The sequence below is a fragment of the Phyllobates terribilis genome, unplaced genomic scaffold (assembly GCF_046119375.1).
Source record: "Phyllobates terribilis strain yellow unplaced genomic scaffold, ASM4611937v1 Scaffold_13__5_contigs__length_258822181, whole genome shotgun sequence".
NCBI lineage: Eukaryota > Metazoa > Chordata > Amphibia > Anura > Dendrobatidae > Phyllobates > Phyllobates terribilis.
Genome location: NW_027362773.1, coordinates 173049166 through 173067314, shown reverse-complemented (window position 1 = coordinate 173067314; position 18149 = coordinate 173049166). Strand labels below are relative to the sequence as shown.

Sequence of the window (18149 nt, the reverse complement as noted above, 5' to 3'; positions counted from 1 at the left end):
CCCCTATCAGCACCTCCTCCATCTAGTATTGTGTAAGGAGGCCTGGAAGGATCATGGTGGCGACATATTATAGCGTCCATATTTCTCCATCTTCAGAACGATCTCTAGAGCCTGGAGGCCGGATGGAGAGTGGTGACAACTTGTCTCCAGACCTCCCCATAGGGGTCCGGGTGTCAGGAGACACTTGGCCACTGAGTCACCGTCACCTGATCTTCAGAAGTGCAGCAGATGTTTTGTATCAATGTCATGTTGTGAAAATGTCGTCCACCGACAGCCGGAGTGGTGGCGACATCTTCTCTGTCACTATAGAGCAGCACATCTGTGACTTCATGATACCATCAATGACATGTAACACCCTACAGCGGCGGCTCATGTGCCCCCGACAGCGGCAGCTCATGTAACACCCGACAGCGGCGGATCATGTGCCCCCCGACACCGGCAGCTCATGTGCTCCCTGACACCAGCAGCTCATGTGCCCCCGACACCAGCAGCTCATGTGCCCCCCGACACCAGCAGCTCATGTAACACCTGACAGCGGCGGCTCATGTGCCCCCCAACACCGGCAGCTCATGTGCCCCAGACACCAGCAGCTCATGTGCCCCCGACACCAGCAGCTCATGTATCCCCCGACACCAGCAGCTCATGTGCCCCCGACACCAGCAGCTCATGTGCCCCCCGACACCAGCAGCTCATGTACCCCCCGGACACCAGCCGCTCATGTACCCCCCGACACCAGCAGCTCATGTGCCCCCCGACACCAGCAGCTCATGTGCCCCCGACACCAGCAGCTCATGTATCCCCCGACACCAGCAGCTCATGTATCCCCCGACACCAGCAGCTCATGTGCCTCCTGACACCAGCAGCTCATGTGTCCCCGACACCGGCAGCTCATGTAACACCTGACAGCGGCGGCTCATGTGCCCCCAACACCGGCAGCTCATGTGCCCCCGACACCAGCAGCTCATGTGTCCCCGACACCAGCAGCTCATGTGCCCCCGACACCAGCAGCTCATGTGTCCCCGACACCGGCAGCTCATGTGCCTCCTGACACCAGCAGCTCATGTGTCCCCGACACCAGCAGCTCATGTGCCCCCGACACCGGCAGCTCATGTAACACCTGACAGCGGCGGCTCATGTGCCCCCAACACCGGCAGCTCATGTGCCCCAGACACCAGCAGCTCATGTGCCCCCGACACCAGCAGCTGATGTGACCCCGACACCAGCAGCTCATGTGCCCCCGACACCGGCAGCTCATGTAACACCTGACAGCGGAGGCTCATGTGCCCCCCAACACCGACAGCTCATGTGCCCCCTGACACCGGCAGCTCATGTGCCCCCCGACACCAGCAGCTCATGTGCCCCCGACACCGGCAGCTCATGTAACACCTGACAGCAGCGGCTCATGTGCCCCCCAACACCGACAGCTCATGTGCCCCCTGACACCAGCAGCTCATGTGTCCCCCGACACCAGCAGCTCATCTGCCCCCCGACACCAGCAGCTCATGTACCCCCCGGACACCAGCAGCTCATGTGCCCCCGACACCAGCAGCTCATGTAACACCTGACACCAGCAGCTCACGTGCCCCCGACACCAGCAGCTGATGTGACCCCGACACCAGCAGCTCATGTGCCCCCGACACCGGCAGCTCATGTAACACCTGACAGCGGCGGCTCATGTGCCCCCCGACACCGGCAGCTCATGTGCCCCAGACACCAGCAGCTCATGTGCCCCCGACACCAGCAGCTCATGTGCCCCCCGACACCAGCAGCTCATGTATCCCCCGACACCAGCAGCTCATGTGCCCCCGACACCAGCCGCTCATGTGCCTCCTGACACCAGCAGCTCATGTGCCTCCGACACCAGCAGCTCATGTGCCCCCCGACACCAGCAGCTCATGTGCCCCCGACACCAGCAGCTCATGTGCCCCCGACACCGGCAGCTCATGTGCCCCTCGACACCAGCAGCTCACGTGCCCCCGACACCAGCAGCTCATGTGCCCCCCGACACCAGCAGCTCACGTGCCCCCGACACCAGCAGCTCATGTGCCCCCCGACACCAGCAGCTCATGTGCCCCCGACACCGGCAGCTCATGTAACACCTGACAGCGGCGGCTCATGTGCCCCCCAACACCGGCAGCTCATGTGCCCCCCGACACCAGCAGCTCATGTACCCCACATAAGGACATAGCCCCCCCTGCTGGACATCGGTGAAGGATTAGACTGAACTGTGGGTGAATTCTTGTTCATTAGAATTTTGTATTCTACACTTTAGCTTTGCACTGAAGACTTCCATTGGGGTGTACTCATTTATGCAATATGGTCTGGAATTAATTTGCTAGGAAAATTTAGTTTTTGGGTGCAAAATAAAAAATCTTGCTTTGAATCAGTGGCCGACGTTTGTGGGAGTATTCTGCAGTATGGTGTCTGATAGGAAATGTTCACTCTGAAAGGAAACTAAAACAGTTCTGTTAGGGTGTACTTATTTATGCTGAGCACTGTAGGTACCAGTACTGTACACCTCTATATAGTCATATTGTAATGCACACGCCCGGGCTGAGCGGCGTGTGTGTGTGATTCTACTGGACCGTGCCGGACAGTGAATGCCTGGAGGGGCGTAACTAGGTATTCACCCGATCCGACCAGGGTCGCACGACGGCATACGACGCCAGTGCACCAAGGAGGAACCGAGCAGAGGGACCAGGTGCTACTCCAGGACAGACCCCGGACACGGCTGTTGATCCACACAGGGGAATACAGGAACAGGCAGGTTAGGCTGGCACACAGACTGGTGGGTATAGGCAGGCACGACTGGTATGCAGGCAGGCAGGTATGCAGGCAGGGGGGTACAGGCAAGCACGGCTAGAGTGCAGATAGGGAGGCACTAGCAGGTAGGAACACAGGCGGGATAGGACCCAGTACACACTGGGACCCAGGAACAGAACCACAGATGTGGCGGACAAACACAGCAGAGTGAGGCCGCCCAGAGAGGTGAGCGAGAGCAGGGCAGGACGAGACCGCCTGGAGCGGTGAGCAAGAGTAGAGCAGGACGAAGCCGCCTGGAGCGGTGAGCAAGAGTAGAGCAGGACGAAGCCGCCTGGAGCGGTGAGCAAGAGTAGAGCGAGACTGCCGGAGCAGTGAGCAAAAGGGTAAGAGCAGAGCGAGACTGCCGGAGCAGTGAGCAAAAGGGTCAGAGCGGAACGAGACTGCCGGAGCAGTGAGCAAAAGGGTCAGAACGGAGCGAGACTGCCGGAGCAGTGAGCAAAAGGGTCAGAGCGGAGCGAGACTGCCGGAGCAGTGAGCAAAAGGGTCAGAGCGGAGCGAGACTGCCGGAGCAGTGAGCAAAAGGGTCAGAGCGGAACGAGACTGCCGGAGCAGTGAGCAAAAGGGTCAGAGCGGAGCGAGGCTGCAGGAGCAGTGAGCAAAAGGGTCAGAGCGGAGCGAGGCTGCCGGAGCAGTGAGCAAAAGGGTCAGAGCGGAGCGAGGCTGCCGGAGCAGTGAGCAAAAGGGTCAGAGCGGAGCGAGGCTGCCGGAGCAGTGAGCAAAAGGGTCAGAGCGGAGCAAGGCTGCCGGAGCAGTGAGCAAGGCAGAGCAGGCTAGAACCGCTGGAGCGGTGAGCAAGGCAGAGCAGGCTAGAACCGCCGGAGCGGTGAGCAAGGCAGAGCAGGCTAGAACCGCCGGAGTGGTGAGCAAGGCAGAGCAGGCTAGAACCGCCGGAGCGGTGAGCAAGGCAGAACAGGGGGGACAGGGCTCTGTTCACACGGAACAGACAGGAAGGGAAAGGCAGAGCCAGATACCCACAGGGTACTTGCAGAGAAGTAGCGAGTGGACCACAAACTCACAAACGGGAGTACAGAGACAACAAGCAGGAGTTAGGTACGAGTTCAGACTCTGCAGAAAAAGGAAAGGAACGGACATAGAAAAACACAGGAAAACAGGCTAGGAGAGTATACAGACAAGAACAGACACAGCAGCAAGATACAGGAGCGGGTCAAGGTATGCAGCCCCTAGAGGGCGGGAGGAACAGGCTAGGAGCGTGTTCAGACAGGACTGGAAATATAGCCTACAAGAAAGGCAAGCAAACACAGAAAGGGACCTGGCACATTCAGATTGAAAGCACATACTGAATGAAACACAATGCTCAGGCAGGGCTTGATTGGAGCAGCTGGGTTAAATACCAGGTGACAGACAGCAATAGGCTGAGGACGCACAAGGGGTGTGACCCACAGCAGGTACAAAAAGCAGGAAGTGATCGGGCGCCGCCCTTAAGCAGCAGACACAGACAGCATGGAGGGAAGCCAGAGAGACATTCTGGATTGGAGATCAAGTGCGCGCTCTTGCACAGTGGGAGATGGACCACTATGCAAGGACGCCGCCAGGTATGTTACACATATAATCTATAGGTACAAGGACTGGACACCGGGATAGTAATTAAAACTATAGATACCAGTATGCACTTTTATATTCTATAGGTACCATCATTCTACACCACTGTCAGACTCCTACAGAGGGGAAAATAAGTATTTGGTACACTGGCGATTTTGCAGGTTTCCCACCTACAGAGAATGGAGAGATCTGTAATTTTTATCGTAGGTCACTTCACCTGTGAGAGACAGAATCTAAACTAAATCCAGAAAATCACATTGTAGGATAGTTACATAATTTGCATTTTATTGCATTAGAGAAGTATTTGATACAATAGAAAAAAACAGAACTTGATATTTGGTCCAGAAACCTTTGTTACAATTCCAGAGGTCAGACGTTTCCTGTACTTCTTGATCAGGTTTGCACACATGTCTGGAGACTGGCTAGGCCACTCCAGGACATTGAAATGCTTCTTATGGAGCCACTCCTTAGTTGCCCTGGCTGTGTGTTTCGGGTCACTGTCATGCTGGAAGACCCAGCCATGACCCATCTCCAATGCTCTTACTGAGGAAATGAGGTTGTTGGCCAAAATCCCGCGATACATGACCCCATCCATCCTCCCTTCAATACAGTGCAGTCATCCTGTCCCCTTTGCAAAAAAAAGCACCCCCAAAGTATGATGTTTTCCCCACCATGCTTCATGGTTGGGATAGTGTCCTTGGGGTTGTACTCATTCTTCTTTTTCCTCCAAACACGGTGAGTGGAGTTGATATTAAAAAGTTCTAATTTGATCTCATCTGACCACGTGACCTTCTCCCACACCTCCACTGGATCATCCAGATGGTCATTGGAGAACTTCAAACCGGCCTGGACATGTGCTGACGTGAGCAGGGGGACCTTGCGCACCCTGCAGGATTTTAATCCATGACGGCGTAGCGTGTTCACGGTAATGTTTGAGACTGTGATCCCAGCTCTCTTCAGCTCATTGACCAGGTCCTCCGGTGTAGTTCTGGGCTGATTCCTGACATTTCTCAGAATCATCCTTACCCCATGAGGCGAGATGATGCATGGAGCCCTAGACCACGGAAGATTGACAGTCATCTTGCGTTTCTTCCATTTATTCATAATTGTGCCAATAGTTGTTGCCTTCTCACCAAGCTGCTGCCTGTTGTCCTGTAGCCCATCCCAGCCTTGTGCAGGTCTACAATTTTATCCCTGGTGTCATTAGACAGCTCTTTGGTCTTGGCCATGGTGTAGAGGTTGGAGTGTAATTGATTGTGTGGACAGGTGTCTTTTATACAGGTAACGAGTTCAAACAGGTGCAATTAATACAGGTAATGAGTGCGGAGTAGGAGGCTTCTTACAGAAAAACAGGTCTGTGAGAGCCAGAATTCTTGCTGGTTAGTAGGTGACCAAATATTTATTTCATGTAATAAAATGCAAATTAATTATGTAAAAATCATACAAAGTGATTTTCTGTTTTTTTCTTTTTAGATTCTGTCTCTCACAAGTGAAGCGTACCTACTGTAGGGATTTTACTCACTTGAGTGCGATGGGAGGCAAACAGGAGGCATGTTCCTTTAAATCTTCATGTTGGTTATTACCTCATAAACCCGACAAAAGTAAAGGAATACAAACAGCCTTTAGTTCAGGCAAAACCAAGTAAAATGTTCATTATGCAAGTCTCTGCTGAAGCCAGTCCTATGGGCGCACAGGCTGGATAGCGTTCAGCTCACTGGCTCAGTCCAGGGAAACAACACACAGAAGGCCTTTTCCCTCCAAACTCACAGACCATGTGCCAAACAATGGCATCCATTTTAAAGGCTGTTAACCACACCCAGAGGCGAGGTATGTGGGTAGCTGGACTCGCCCAACTCTCCAAGCTACCCATAACCCGGTCCCAGGTGCACCAAGCGAACCTCTTAGTGCTTATGTGCACTAGAGAAACACTCCGGGCTACATCACAGAGACCAGCCATCTCTGTGACACATACCGCCCATCGACTATGCGACCATTAGCCACCTTACACTACGATAAAAATTCTTTGTAGGTGGGAAAACTTGCAAAATTGGCAGTGGATCAAATATTTATTTTCCCCACTGTATATCTCTCCCAGATTCCTCTTCTATACTCTCTGCAGTCTCTTCTGCCCTCGTTCAGACTACTCTGTCCCTCTCCTCTTCCTCCTCCAAACTCTTCTGACCATCTCCTGCTCCTCCTCTGTCCTCCACCCTCTAGACTCCTCTGTACTCCTCCCTCCAGACTCCTCTGTACTCCTCCCTCCAGACCCCTCTGTCATCCTCCTTCAGACTCCTTTGTCCTCCTCTTCGCACCTCTGTCCTCCTCCCTCCAGACTCCTCTGTCCTCCTCCCTCCAGACTCCTCGTCCTCACCCTTCTGATTACTCTGTCCTCCTCCCTCCAGACTCCTCTGTCCTCCCCCTTCTGATTCCTCTGTCCTCCTCCCTCCAGACTCCTCTGTCCTCCTCCCTCCAGACTCCTCTGTCCTCCCCCTTCTGATTCCTCTGTCCTCCACCCTCCAGACTCCTCTGTCCTTCTCCCTCCAGACTCCTCTGTCCTTCTCCCTCCAGACTCCTCTGTCCTCCCCCTTCTGATTCCTCTGTCCTCCACCCTCCAGACTCCTTTGTCCTTCTCCCTCCAGACTCCTCTGTCCTCCCCCTTCTGATTCCTCTGTCCTCCTCCTCCAGCCTTCTGTGTTCCTTGCAGACACCTCCTGGTAGACCATTGCTGCAGTGTACAATGTGTGATAGTCTCATGTAGAAAACACATCTCCTGCAATGCAATGTAGCGACGAGCTGCAGATTCTGAGGGCTGTCAGCGCTGTGCACACCATCATCTCTGGCTGCGGTACTTGTGGGTTTGCTCTGGTGCTGTGAACGTACATTCGTGCTTTATGGCAGATTGTGCGATCTCTGGATCCCGGCAGAGGCGTGCGAGTGTGATGGCTGATTTCTGCAGAACCCGTTCACAGGCAGATATTTCGGCGGCGCTCCCAGTGAGGGTCTTCTCGGCCAGCATGCTGATGAGGGCCATTACCCCTGTGTGAGGAAAAGCGTCATCATAAAGTGATAGAGCCGAGATCTGCGTCATCATCAGTATTGACCTGACAGTTATAGATCGATGCCAGGATGATCCAAAGGAAAATGGGAAACCTGGCAGAGATCCAGCAATTACCCCAGGAGGAAGAATGACAGAGCAAGGGCTCTATAGCCCCTCTCGCCCCTATAGAGAAAGCACATCCTGCCCTATAGAGAAAGAGAAAGCAACCCTGTCTCTATAGAGAAAGAGAAATCTCCTCTCACCCCTATAGAGAAAGAGAAAGCAACCCCGTCCCTATAGAGAAAGCACATCCTGCCCTATAGAGAAAGAGAAAGCATCTTATGCCCCTATAGAGAAAGAGAAAGCACCTCTCACCCCTATAGAGAGAGCACATCCCGGCCTATAGAGAAAGAGAAAGCACCCCCATCCCTATACAGAAAGCACCTCCTGTCCCTATAGAGAAAGAGAAAACACCTCCCGCCCCTATAGAGAAAGCAGAAGCACCCCCACCCCTATAGAGAAAGAGAAAGCACCCCTGTCCCTATAGAGAAAGCACCTCCCGTCCCTATAGAGAAAGCACCTCCCGTCCCTATAGAGAAAGCACCTCCCGTCCCTATAGAGAAAGAGAAAGAACCTCCCACTCCTATAGAAAAAAGCACCTTCCGCCCCTATAGAGAAAGCACCTCCCGCCCCTATAGAGAAAGAGAAAGCACCTCCCACTCCTATAGAAAAAAGCACCTCCCATCCCTATAGAGAAAGCACCTCCTGCCCCTATAGAGGAAGAGAAAGCAACCCCGTCTCTATAGAGAAAGAGAAAGCACCTCCCGTCCCTATAGAGAAAGAGAAAGCACCCCTGTCCCTATAGAGAAAGCATCTCCCGTCCCTATAGAGAAAGCACCTCCCGTCCCTATAGAGAAAGCACCTCCCGTCCCTATAGAGAAAGAGAAAGAACCTCCCACTCCTATAGAAAAAAGCACCTCCCGCCCCTATAGAGAAAGCACCTCCCGCCCCTATAGAGAAAGAGAAAGCACCTCCCACTCCTATAGAAAAAAGCACCTCCCATCCCTATAGAGAAAGCACCTCCTGCCCCTATAGAGGAAGAGAAAGCAACCCCGTCTCTATAGAGAAAGAGAAAGCACCTCCCGTCCCTATAGAGAAAGAGAAAGCACCCCTGTCCCTATAGAGAAAGCACCTCCCGTCCCTATAGAGAAAGAGAAAGCACCTCCCACTCCTATAGAAAAAAGCACCTCCCATCCCTATAGAGAAAGCACCTCCTGCCCCTATAGAGGAAGAGAAAGCAACCCCGTCCCTATAGAGAAAGAGAAAGAACCTCCCGTCCCTATAGAGAAAGAGAAAGCACCTCCCGTCCCAATAGAGAAAGAGAAAGCAACCCCGTCCCTAGAGAGAAAAAGAAAGCACCTCCCGCCCCTATAGAGAAAGAGAAAGTGTGGCACCCCAGGGGTCTGGTTTCCCACAGTAATGTAATGTTATGTCTGAGAGCAGGTGGGAGGTCCTTTGGTCAGGGATCCTGTGCATGCCACACCTCCTGCCCAGTCTTGGGAGGGGAAGACCTTCCCCTATATAAACCCGGGGCTGAAGCAGGGTTAGTCAGTCAAGGAGAGTAGAGACAAGAAACAGTCACAGGAAGAAACAGCAGAAGCTCAGTGGGAGCAATACTACTACAAGTCAGGGGCTGGCAGCTGCAGAGCTCGCCCTGACTGAGAAGCTTTCTTACCGGACCCGGCGTCCGAGGCTGTGGGGACTAACTCTTACCCAGCAGCAGAAGCCGACCGGCAGGGGATTTCAGGTCCTCAGGCCCAGAAACCCGAAGGCATGGTCACACGCGTGGGACCAGCGCCGCCATCGTGGAGCGGAAGCCATTAGAAGGCCCCGAGTCACCGGCCATACGGGTGAGCACCACACGGTACACTCAGGGACGTGGGCTACTTATATCCGCTTCTAGCAAGGTAGCCAGAAGAGTACAGTCAGTTTGGGAGGCCTACAACTCCGCCTGGCCAGGGGAGATCCCATCTGCTCAAGGACTGACCAGGCCCCGTTCGCTAGCAAGTACTCCGGGAGGGTCTATCGTTGTTACCAGTAAAGACCCTGAATGACACCGCACCGTCTCTGAGTGGTTCCTGCTACCCTCATCTTCCACGTCGGCTGCCCTGAGGCCATACCCCTCCCGTTGGGGGTTATACTATCACGCTGCACAATTCTACACCGGCCTCAGCGGTCTGCCCTGCAGCGGCAGCTCCATAGCTGCAAATCAACGGGTGGCGTAGTCGACACTCAAATAACATCTATCAAGACTGCCACACACTGAGTTGACTCCCTGGGCACGGACCGGGTCCCCGCCACTCGGAGACTACAACCCTCATCTGATCCGGTTCCGGGTAAGCCCCCGTGCGCGAGACGCTGCGCGACACAGCAGGCCCAGGGGCGCGTCAATTTTGGCGTAGTCGGCAGGATTTCGTGCCCGCAACCACCGGGTACTGCGTGCCTGAAAAAGAGACTTTTAAAACTTACCATCCGTGAAGTTTTCCCGCCATCGGTGAAGATTCCCGCCATCCGGCGCCATTTTCAGCCTTCTTCCCGCCATCTGTGAAGATTCCCACCATCCGGCGCCATCTTCAGCCTTCTTCCCGCCATCCGTGGAGTTTTCCCGCCGTTGGACGCCATCTTGAGGACGCCGCGCGGGAAGAGGAGGGGCGTGGACTCCAAAAGCGCGCGAGAACTGAAGCCCCGCCTCACGTCCGGACGTTGCGTAAGGTCCTGGAAGGAGCCCAGCAGACGCCGACGTCACCGGAGCGCGACGGAAGGTCCTCAACCCTGACGATCTACTGTGGAGCCGCGGCCTACGGAACAGGATCATCGCAAGGTAGGCCACGGTCCACTAGGGGGGAGGAAGATGTCGGATGCGGAGGAGAGCTTCATTGCCTCAACCCCCGCCAGCGCCACCGCTGCTGCAGTTATGCCCTTCACCATGCCCTATATCCCGGGAGCAGCTTGGCTACCCCAGTACTCAGGGGAGTCACATACCCTGCATGACTTTAGAGAAAAGCTGGATAGCCTCTTCCAGGTGTACCCCCTCACAGAAGAGCAAAAAGTGAGCATCCTGGTGGCCCAACTAACCGGGGCAGCCAAAAGGGAAGTAAAATCCTGGCCACCTGGGAGGAAGACTGTCGCAGGGATACTAACCCGGCTGAAGGACACCTTTGATACCCGCACCTCAGCCGAGATTAAGCTTAGATTCTACGGGTGCAAGCAGCGAGCGCATGAGAGTATAAGGGACTATGCACTAAACCTACAAGAGGCCCTGAGGGCCATTAAGCAGACCGACCCTGATGGAGTGGGAAACGAGGACAGGCTGTTGACCGAACAATTTATAGAGGGACTATATTGTAATGCCCACCGAACCCAGTTGCGGGCGATGGCCTTACAGGATCCCCATCTGGGCTTTGCACAGTTCAAGGACAGAGCCATCCGGGTGCTCCGAGAACCGGCACCGGGTGGCGTTGTGACCCACAGGCGCCCAGCTATCACTTACCACCAGGAGGCGGCGCCCTTGTCGGCAGGGCCTGTGGGAGCTGATGCGCAGGCTTTGGACAATGACCCGGCTCCAGACCTACACCATCAGGTCCAAGAGCTAGCTAAGAGCGTTGCTGCGCTAACCCGAACTGTGCAGTCTTTACAGGTTTCCACCCCAGGGAAGATCCAGCTGGCATCCGGACCGGAGGACATCCCGTGGCGTCGACCAAGGAGGACCCCACTGGCCAGAGGAAGACCCAGTGACCGATACAGCGAAGACGGACGACCCATCTGCCGCCGCTGCAATCAACCCGGACATATGGCAAGGTACTGTTCTTTAAACGGGCACAACCTGGGGTAGAGGGCCAACCCCCAGGAAAAAGATCACCAGGCCCATCGAACTGGCGCGACAGATATGTGGGAGGACGTCCAGTCTTGCCTGTGGTACTGGATGGCATTCCCATGAGTGCCCTACTGGACACCGGGTCACAGGTCACCACCGTCCCGTACGTGCTCTTTAAGCAGTACTGGAATGACTCGGATATTACCCGCTACCCTGACGACGACTTGAGTATCATCGCCAGCAATGGCCAGCCCGTGCCACAGATCGGATTTAAAGAGGTGACCATCAAAATCGGTAGAGTCGAACTGGCAGCACAGGGACTGATCATTGTAGACATTGACAAACACGAGAGTCACCCAAAGATAACTCTGGGAACTAATGTAATTGAAAATTGTCTTGCAGAGGTGATTTTCCTTTTACAGCAGGTTGCCAAGAACGCCAGCTCCGGCCAGCAGCGAGTGCTCCAGAAAGAGATCCGGGCACTGATGCGACGGCAACAGGTGGAACTCTCCGGCGGTGAGATTGGTAGCGTAAGAATGTGTGACCCTTTCCCTATTGCCATGCCCCCGAAAAGTGAAATGATGATTTGGTGCCGGGCAGCTATTGGTCTGAGAGGTAGAGACTACCAGGCAATGGTAGAACCAGTTTACTCAGACAGTAGGCCCACCATCTTGACAGCACGGGGGGTGGTTGATGTACGCCATGGGAGGGTGCCCGTTCGCATAATCAATATCGGGAAGAGGGAAGTGTACCTGCCCCGGTATGCCACGCTAGCCAAATTATATACCATTAACCAAAATGCTATACAATCTGTGGAACCCTTGCCTCCATCTCACCCGGAGGAAGGTAACGGCTCTAAGAAAACAAAGGAGGACTGGTGTCAGCAACTACATTTGGGTACTGACTCCACTCCCTCACATCAGAAACAGGGAGTCTATCGGGTGGTTCAAGAGTACGAGAGAGTGTTTAGTAAACACCCGTTAGACTTCGGGCGAGTCAAGGGGGTAGAACACCACATCCCCACGGGAGACCATCCTCCCATAAAAGAGAGGTATCGACCCGTACCCCCTGCACACTACCAACACGCCAAGGGGATGCTTAGAGACATGAAGGAGGCTGGGGTGATCAGGGATAGCTGTAGCCCCTGGGCAGCTCCACTAGTCTTAGTCAGAAAAAAAGACAACACCATGAGGATGTGTGTAGATTACCGGAAAATCAACCGTATCACACACAAGGATGCGTACCCCTTACCAAGGATAGAGGAGTCATTGGCTGCTTTAAGATCTGCTAACTTCTTCTCTACCTTGGATCTCACTAGCGGGTACTGGCAGGTTCCTGTAGCAGAGGCGGACCGGGAGAAGACCGCATTCACCACCCCGATGGGACTTAGCGAGTTCACCTGCATGCCGTTCGGACTCTGCAACGCACCAGGAACCTTCCAACGACTAATGGAGTGCTGTCTGGGCCACAGAAACTTCGAGACGGTCCTGTTGTACCTGGACGATGTCATCGTATATTCCAAGACGTATGAGGACCACCTGAAACACCTGGCGGAAGTGTTCGAAGCTCTGGCGAGTTACGGCCTAAAGGTGAAACCCTCCAAGTGTCACCTCCTGAAACCATAGGTGCAGTACCTGGGACACGTGGTGAGCGCTGACGGAGTGGCTCCCGACCCTGATAAGATCACCGCAATTAAGGAATGGCCAAGGCCCTCCAGCGTAAAAGAAGTGCGGCAGTTCCTCGGGTTGGTAGGCTACTACCGAAGGTTTATTCCCGGTTTCACCAAAAAGGCAGCACCTATGCAGGACCTCCTGATAGGCCAGTCCCGGAAGGCCAAGAACCAGAAGCCGCCCTTCAAATGGGAGGAGCTGGAAGAAGAGTCCTTCCGCCAGCTGAAGATGGCCCTCACGGGGGACGAAATCCTGGCGTACCCGGATTATAGCCAGCCCTTTATCCTCTACACCGACGCCAGTAACATCGGGCTAGGAGCCGTACTGTCCCAGATCCAGCAGGGGAAGGAACGAGTAATCGCCTACGCCAGCCGAAAGCTGCGACCCACCGAAAGGAATCCCGAGAATTACAGCTCATTTAAGCTAGAGTTCCTGGCCGTAGTATGGGCAGTCACCGAGCGCTTTAAGCATTACCTCGCTTCTTCCCGGTTCACCGTGTACACGGATAACAACCCGTTGACACACCTGGACACGGCAAGACTCGGTGCCCTGGAGCAGAGGTGGATGGCCCGTCTGTCCAACTACGAGTTCACAATCAAATACCGGGCCGGACGCTCCAATACCAACGCGGACGCCCTGTCCAGGATGCCCAACCTGCCGTACGAAGGAGAAGATCCGGAGGGACTGGAAGAAGTTGAACTCCCTGCGTTCCACCGTTATGGGACTATCCAGTACTCCCACCGGGTAAGGAGTAAGCAGGCTGCTACGTTGAACCCCTTACCTCACTACAACTGGGCGGAAACGCAAGACAGCGACCCTGCCGTCCGACTGGTGAAGGAGATGCTGACTCGCCCGGAGGCTTGCCTTGAACCAGACGCTCCGGAGGAAGCCAAACAACTATGGGCAGAGAGGAGTCGACTGTTCCTTTACAAGGGGAAGTTGTGCCGCAGAATGGTTAACTCCCGGACGCATGAACTACTCTGGCAAGTAGTGGTGCCACGAAGAGACGCAGCCATGGTGATGGAGGCATACCACGACGGAGCTGGACACTTCGGGTGGAAGAAGCTGGAGTTCCTGCTGCGCGAGCGATTCCACTGGGTAGGCATGAGGGGAACCATTGAGAAGTGGTGCAGAGACTGTGGCCCGTGCAACCTAAGAAGGAAGGATCGTGCCAGCCAGAAGACTCCCCTGCAGTCCATCGTCACCCGGCAGCCGTTGGAACTGGTAGCCTTGGATCATGTAAAACTGACCCCAAGCAGAAGTGGCTACGTCTACGCACTAACCATCGTGGATCACTACTCCCGGTTCTTGGTTGTCGTCCCCGTCAAGGACTTAACAGCTCGAACAGCAGCGAGAGCCTTCCAGCAGCATTTCTGCCGTCCACATGGGTACCCGGACCAAGTGTTGACAGACCAGGGACCTGCCTTTGAAGCGGAGGTCTTCCAAGAATTCTGCACTCTGTATGGCTGCCGGAAGATAAGGACGACACCCTATCATCCGCAAACTAATGGACTTTGTGAGAAAATGAACCAGGTGGTAATGGATCTTCTGAAAACGTTGCCCCTGGAAGAACGCAGTCTGTGGCCTGAGAAGCTGCCCGATCTGGTGGACCTATACAACCACATCCCTGTAGGTTCCACCAACTGTACCCCGGCTTACCTAATGAGGGCAAGACCTGGTAAGTTACCTGTTGACCTGGAAATGGGAGTCCTGACACCCGAGGACACTTCACCAGAAGCAGACTGGGACACAGAGAGGCAGCAGCAGTACCGGAGAGTACAGGAGAGCGTGGAGCGAAGTCTCTGTCAGGCTAGGGAAAGACAAGAGAAAACGTACAACCAGTATGCTCCCGCTGTTCCCCTGGTACCCGGAGAGCAGGTCTTGAAGAGGAAGAGACGGCTCCACAAGTTGGACGACCAGTGGGAGAAGGACCCGTACACCGTACTGCCCTCAAGCCACGAGAACCCGAAGGTTTGTACCATCAGTAAAGACGGAGGGGAAACTACAGCCATTGTATCCCGGGACCACCTGAAGAAGTGTCCCGAACAACTGAGGAACCCTGAAGAGGAACAAGAAGACCATCGACCCGTAGAGGAAAGGGAAGATATGGTTAGTACTGTGCTCGGGGACTTCCCTCGGTCTTGGACTCAAGTCAATGGTGCAGTTGTGGTACCCGTACTCACCTTCCTCCAACCAGCATCCCAAGCACCTACGGAGCAACAGGTAGAGCTGGAAGAACAGCCGGTCCAGGAGGCAGAAGACCCCACACCCGCAGACCAGGAGGATCAACCCTCTGCTTGCAGTGAGCCTGCCATATCCCTAGTGAGCCAAAGAGCCGGTAGACAGCTGCCCAGTTTACCCTTGACAGCTCCTACACCCTGTAGTTCAGGGCTAGACAGTCAGCTCCGTAGGTCCACTAGGGCCACTAGAGGCCAGTTACCCGCACGTTGGAGGATTTGAAGTGTATAAATTGTTTTATTTATGTTTACCTGTGTATTGTTGCTTGTGTATAATTTTGTGTTTCTAGTTATTTGTAGGAGTCCTTGGTGGATTTACCGGGAATCCTTTGTACATAGTTGGAGCGTAACTCAGGACGGACTAGAGACTGTTAAGGACTCGGGGCAGGACAAACCCCTACCTGGTTACGTCTCCCTGTTTTGGTGAAATGGACACCTTGCTTTTCTTCAAAGACTGCACCCGGTTACGGACATGCCGTGACCACCTTTATGTGTTTCTTCTTATTGTACTATTATTGTTGTTATATCTTGTTATGTTTTTCTAAAATATGTTTAGTCCCGGAGTACTAAATTTCACTAGGGGGGAATGTGGCACCCCAGGGGTCTGGTTTCCCACAGTAATGTAATGTTATGTCTGAGAGCAGGTGGGAGGTCCTTTGGTCAGGGATCCTGTGCATGCCACACCTCCTGCCCAGTCTTGGGAGGGGAAGACCTTCCCCTATATAAACCCGGGGCTGAAGCAGGGTTAGTCAGTCAAGGAGAGTAGAGACAAGAAACAGTCACAGGAAGAAACAGCAGAAGCTCAGTGGGAGCAATACTACTACAAGTCAGGGGCTGGCAGCTGCAGAGCTCGCCCTGACTGAGAAGCTTTCTTACCGGACCCGGCGTCCGAGGCTGTGGGGACTAACTCTTACCCAGCAGCAGAAGCCGACCGGCAGGGGATTTCAGGTCCTCAGGCCCAGAAACCCGAAGGCACGGTCACACGCGTGGGACCAGCGCCGCCATCGTGGAGCGGAAGCCATTAGAAGGCCCCGAGTCACCGGCCATACGGGTGAGCACCACACGGTACACTCAGGGACGTGGGCTACTTATATCCGCTTCTAGCAAGGTAGCCAGAAGAGTACAGTCAGTTTGAGATGCCTACAACTCCGCCTGGCCAGGGGAGATCCCATCTGCTCAAGGACTGACCAGGCCCCGTTCGCTAGCAAGTACTCAGGGAGGGTCTATCGTTGTTACCAGTAAAGACCCTGAATGACACCGCACCGTCTCTGAGTGGTTCCTGCTACCCTCATCTTCCACGTCGGCTGCCCTGAGGCCATACCCCTCCCGTTGGGGGTTATACTATCACGCTGCACAATTCTACACCGGCCTCAGCGGTCTGCCCTGCAGCGGCAGCTCCATAGCTGCAAATCAACGGGTGGCGTAGTCGACACTCAAATAACATCTATCAAGACTGCCACACACTGAGTTGACTCCCTGGGCACGGACCGGGTCCCCGCCACTCGGAGACTACAACCCTCATCTGATCCGGTTCCGGGTAAGCCCCCGTGCGCGAGACGCTGCGCGACACAGCAGGCCCAGGGGCGCGTCAAAAGCACCTCCCATCCCAATAGAGAAAGAGAAAGCAGCTCTCACCCTTATAGAGAAAGAGAAAGCACCTCCCATCCCAATAGAGAAAGAGAAAGCACCTCCCGTCCCTATAGAGAAAGAGAAAGCAGCTCTCACCCTTATAGAGAAAGAGAAAGCACCTCCCGCCCCAATAGAGAAAGAGAAAGCACCTCCCGTCCCAATAGAGAAAGAGAAAGCACCTCCCGCCCCAATAGAGAAAGAGAAAGCACCTCCCGTCCCAATAGAGAAAGAGAAAGCAGCTCTCACCCTTATAGAGAAAGAGAAAGCAACCCCGTCCCTATAGAGAAAAAGAAAGCACCTCCCGCCCCTATAGAGAAAGAGAAAGCAACCCCGTCCCTATAGAGAAAGAGAAAGCACCTCCCGTCCCTATAGAGAAAGAGAAAGCAACCCCATCCCTATAGAGAAAGAGAAAGCAACCCCATCCCTATAGAGAAAGAGAAAGCACCTCCCGCCCCTATAGAGAAAGAGAAAGCAACCCGTCCCTATAGAGAAAGAGAAAGCAACCCTGTCCCTATAGAGAAAGAGAAAGCACCTCTCACCCCTATAGAGAAAGAGAAAGCAACCCCATCCCTATAGAGAAAGAGAAAGCACCTCCCGCCCCTATAGAGAAAGAGAAAGCAACCCGGTCCCTATAGAGAAAGCACATCCTGTCCCTATAAAGAAAGAGAAACACCTCCCACCCCTATAAAGAGAAATCACCCACACCCCTATAGAGAAAGAGAAAGCACCTCCCGCCCCTATAGAGAAAGAGAAAGCAACCCTGTCCCTATAGAGAAAGAGAAAGCACCTCTCACCCCTATAGAGAAAGAGAAAGCAACCCCATCCCTATAGAGAAAGAGAAAGCACCTCTCACCCCTATAGAGAAAGAGAAAGCAACCCCATCCCTATAGAGAAAGAGAAAGCACCTCCCGCCCCTATAGAGAAAGAGAAAGCAACCCGGTCCCTATAGAGAAAGCACATCCTGTCCCTATAAAGAAAGAGAAACACCTCCCACCCCTATAAAGAGAAATCACCCACACCCCTATAGAGAAAGAGAAAGCACCCCCGCCCCTATAGAGAAAGAGAAAGCAACCCCGCCCCTATAGAGAAAGAGAAAGCAACCTCTGTCCCTATAAAGATAAAGCACCTCCTGCCCCTATAGAGAAAGAGAAAGCACCCCGCCCCTATAGAGAAAGAGAAAGCACCTCCCGCCCCTATAAAGGAAGCACCTCCCATCCCTATAGAGAAAGAGAAAGCACCCCCGCCCTATAGAGAAAGCACCTCCCGCCCCTATAAAGAGAAAACACCTCCAGTCCCTATATAGAAAGAGAAAACACCTC

At 54.0% G+C, this 18149-nt stretch overlaps 1 protein-coding gene across 1 annotated transcript in view; it reads right to left on the bottom strand.

Annotated features, from left to right (window-relative positions):
* The window catches only part of INSC (INSC spindle orientation adaptor protein), a 227157-nt gene that overhangs the window by 44073 nt on the left and 164935 nt on the right, over positions 1-18149 (bottom strand). Inside the window, exon 5 of the mRNA XM_073659569.1 lies at positions 7264-7419. Coding sequence (XP_073515670.1) covers positions 7264-7419 — 156 coding nt within the window. The remainder of the gene's footprint in view (positions 1-7263; positions 7420-18149) is intronic.